This window comes from Seriola lalandi, unplaced genomic scaffold, assembly GCF_002814215.2.
Source record: "Seriola lalandi dorsalis isolate HSWRI2012SDOR001 ecotype SW California unplaced genomic scaffold, Sedor1 jcf7180002053791, whole genome shotgun sequence".
NCBI lineage: Eukaryota > Metazoa > Chordata > Actinopteri > Carangiformes > Carangidae > Seriola > Seriola lalandi.
Genome location: NW_019524344.1, coordinates 19584 through 22600, shown reverse-complemented (window position 1 = coordinate 22600; position 3017 = coordinate 19584). Strand labels below are relative to the sequence as shown.

Here is a 3017-nt window from a genome sequence, read left to right as displayed (position 1 = left end):
GAAATAAAAATAATACATATGAAGTTAACACTGGATGATGCGATTTATCACTGATTAAACAAAGTCGATGATTGTAGAAATGCATTTGCTGCAGCATCGTGCAGTTTTATAATATTTTTCCCCACCGACAGACAGAGACTCTGATCTGCAGGATTATCTCTCCACCTGTTAGTGCATCATATACCTGTTGTAACTGCAGAAGACAAGGCAACGTAGAATGTATAAATCTAAACGGATAAACTGCTGGAGGCGAGGGTGAAGAGAGCTGGGAGCATGAAGCAAAACTCTAAAGTCTGAGGCCGAGAAACCAAAACACTGATCTGAAAGAGGCTGAAAAGCTCCGCAGAGCTGAGAGGAACTGCAGGGTCGGGATGGTAGCAGCTGTTAGCTAGCAGCTGTTAGCAGCTGTTAGCTAGCAGCATTTAGCAGCTGTTAGCAGCTGTAAGCAGCTGTTAGCTAGCAGCTGTTAGCAGCTGTTAGCAGCGTTAGCTAGCAGCAGTTAGAAACTGTTAGCTAGCAGCATTTAGCAGCTGTTAGCTAGCAGCATTTAGCAGCTGTTAGCAGCAGTTAGCTAGCAGCAGTTAGAAGCTGTTAGCTAGCAGCAGTTAGAAGCTGTTAGCTAGCAGCAGTTAGAAGCTGTTAGCTAGCAGCAGTTAGCAGCTGTTAGCTAGCAGCAGTTAGCAGCTGTTAGCAGCAGTTAGCAGCTGTTAGCCAGCAGTTAGCAGCTGTTAGCCAGCAGCAGTTAGCAGCTGTTAGCAGCTGTTAGCTAGCAGCAGTTAGTTAGCAGCTGTTAGCAGCAGTTAGCAGCTGTTAGCCAGCAGCAGTTCTCTGTGAAGGAGCTTTAACACCTGTCAGTTGTATGAAAGGAGCTGAACTGAATTGGCAGAGCAAGGCATTAGGCACCGCTAGGGTTGAGGGCTTGATTCCCACCTCAGCGTCTGTGTCCGCCGCCTCCTCGGGCCCCTCGGGGCCCCAGGGCAGCTCAGCCGTCATGGCTGAATCATAATAATCAAACACATCAGAATGTGCTGTTGGTGGATGCTCTGATGAATCGGACTCCATCTGTTCTCCGTCCAGTTCTGGTGCGAGACCTGGTTCTGACTCGGAGACGTCCTGAGGGTTGTACATCACCGGCGGTCCAAACGCATGGTAGCGGCCGTAGAAGCCCCTGTAGGGCAGGTGGGGCCAGCCGCCAATCAGCAGCACCACCTGCAGAGTGTCGGAGGAGGAAGTGTACTTGGCCTCGCGCCAGCACTTCTGCAGGACCTTGTGACCCCCGGAGCGGGCGGCGGGGTCGTCCACGTGGATCTCGTCCTGTTTGAGGTGGCAGGCGTCATCGGGGGTCAAGTCCTCCAGGTGGAGGTGGATCCTCTTGCCGGGATCCACCTGGACGGTCCAGTTGCACCACAGAGACGGGTTGGAGCACAGGTAGTCCGGGGAGAAGAACTCGCCGCTGTCATCGCCGTGCAGCAGCCGGTGGCAGCTCCGCAGAGCGAAGAAGGCGCCGCCGCCGCCGCCACCGTGTCCATCTGAGGAGGAAACAAACACACCGGTGGATATTACAGGTGTGAGCTCATTAAAGACAAGTAGCATGATTTATACATCACCTTCAGTTTTTAAAAACACACACCACAAACAGACAACTCACCACGAGCAGTAATTAACACACTCTGCTGCTTTTTTGTCATTTAAATATCTAATTGTACATTTTATTATCTATTATTTATTAATGTATTTGATATTGACATTTTTGCAGTTTCTTTTTCTTCCTCACTGTGGGACTAATCTTCTTCTTTCTCCAGAACATGAAAATCAACCAACAAACATATCGTCAGCTGTTCATGATATTCAAGGTAAATGATCAAATTCACATTCTCCTTCTCATGATTTCTATTTCATGATTTTTATTTTTCTTCTACAAATCCCATGAACAGACCAAAACCAACAACGCGTTAAAATCTAAGTCCTCGCCCCTGTTGGTTCCTACTGACGACATAAAGCTTACAAACTCCTCACGGATTGTTTCACTTCTTAAAATCATTCTCTAATTTCCTCAAACAGCTGCTCGTGTAGTTTTGAATTAAAACAGGAGGAAGTGGTGTTTGTTGGGGACTATTTTCAGTGGCGGATTAAAATACACTCTCCTGAGTTTTCAGGGCAGTGGGATGATGTGACTCACTGAAGTGTTTTTAACATTTTCTGGACGACAACGCAGCGCTGAGGCTCAGAGGAATTAAATTAAATATTAAATAAATATATATATAATAAGTGTATTAAATTAGGGCCGTCAGACTTTAGATACACACACAGTACGTGTTAGAAGCTCGTCTTGGTCTTTTCTTGGGGTTTGTTCAAAATAACAAAAACATAGAATTATACCAGTGAGTTTGAGTGAATGTGCTCACCTGTTAAAGTCAGAGTTCAGCTTTACTCAGTGTCACAGGTGTGTGGGAAACAGGAAAAGGGTGAACAGGTGAAACTTCCAGCAACAGCTTTCAAACAGTGATTTTCACCAGTGATGAACACAACTTTTAAAAAGCAAATAGTTTGAATTCAAATAACTAACAAGTGTATTTATCTGAAACTCTGAACTGAGATTTAGAGGTAGTTTGGAGACTTTGACTTTGTTTACCTGCAGAAGCTGCTTTCTAACTCTGCGTTTAACAGTAAAGCAGCAGATTTACCTGTAAAAAGCCTGTTCTCAGTCTCACCTGGAGGCTCGTTTTCCTCTTCTCTGTTCACCTACAATCAGAAGAAGGAAACAGAACTACATCACATTCAGTTTTAAACCAGTTGATCTTACAGAGAGGACGGCAGCTCACCTGTGCAGCACAGTGTTTCCAACATTGACCAAATATGAGCAGAAATATGAGCGGCACACGTTTTAAGTTAAAGCTGTCTGTGTGCAGCATCTTGCGACCGAGTTAAATGACTGAAATGTGAGACGAGGTGAATTCAAGTCGACGCTCTCGGCTTCAGGTAAACTGCTGTTTTCCTTTCTGGTCTGAGCAGCTGAA

At 45.7% G+C, this 3017-nt stretch overlaps 1 protein-coding gene across 1 annotated transcript in view; it reads right to left on the bottom strand.

The window, feature by feature from the left end:
* The window catches only part of LOC111651810 (uncharacterized), a 6285-nt gene extending 3268 nt beyond the window's left edge, over positions 1-3017 (bottom strand). Inside the window, exons 1-3 of the mRNA XM_087172805.1 lie at positions 2823-3017; positions 2712-2742; positions 849-1529 (exon numbers count right to left, since the gene is read on the bottom strand). Of these exons, the coding sequence (XP_087028931.1) occupies positions 849-1529; positions 2712-2742; positions 2823-2912 (802 nt within the window). The 5' untranslated portion in view covers positions 2913-3017. The remainder of the gene's footprint in view (positions 1-848; positions 1530-2711; positions 2743-2822) is intronic.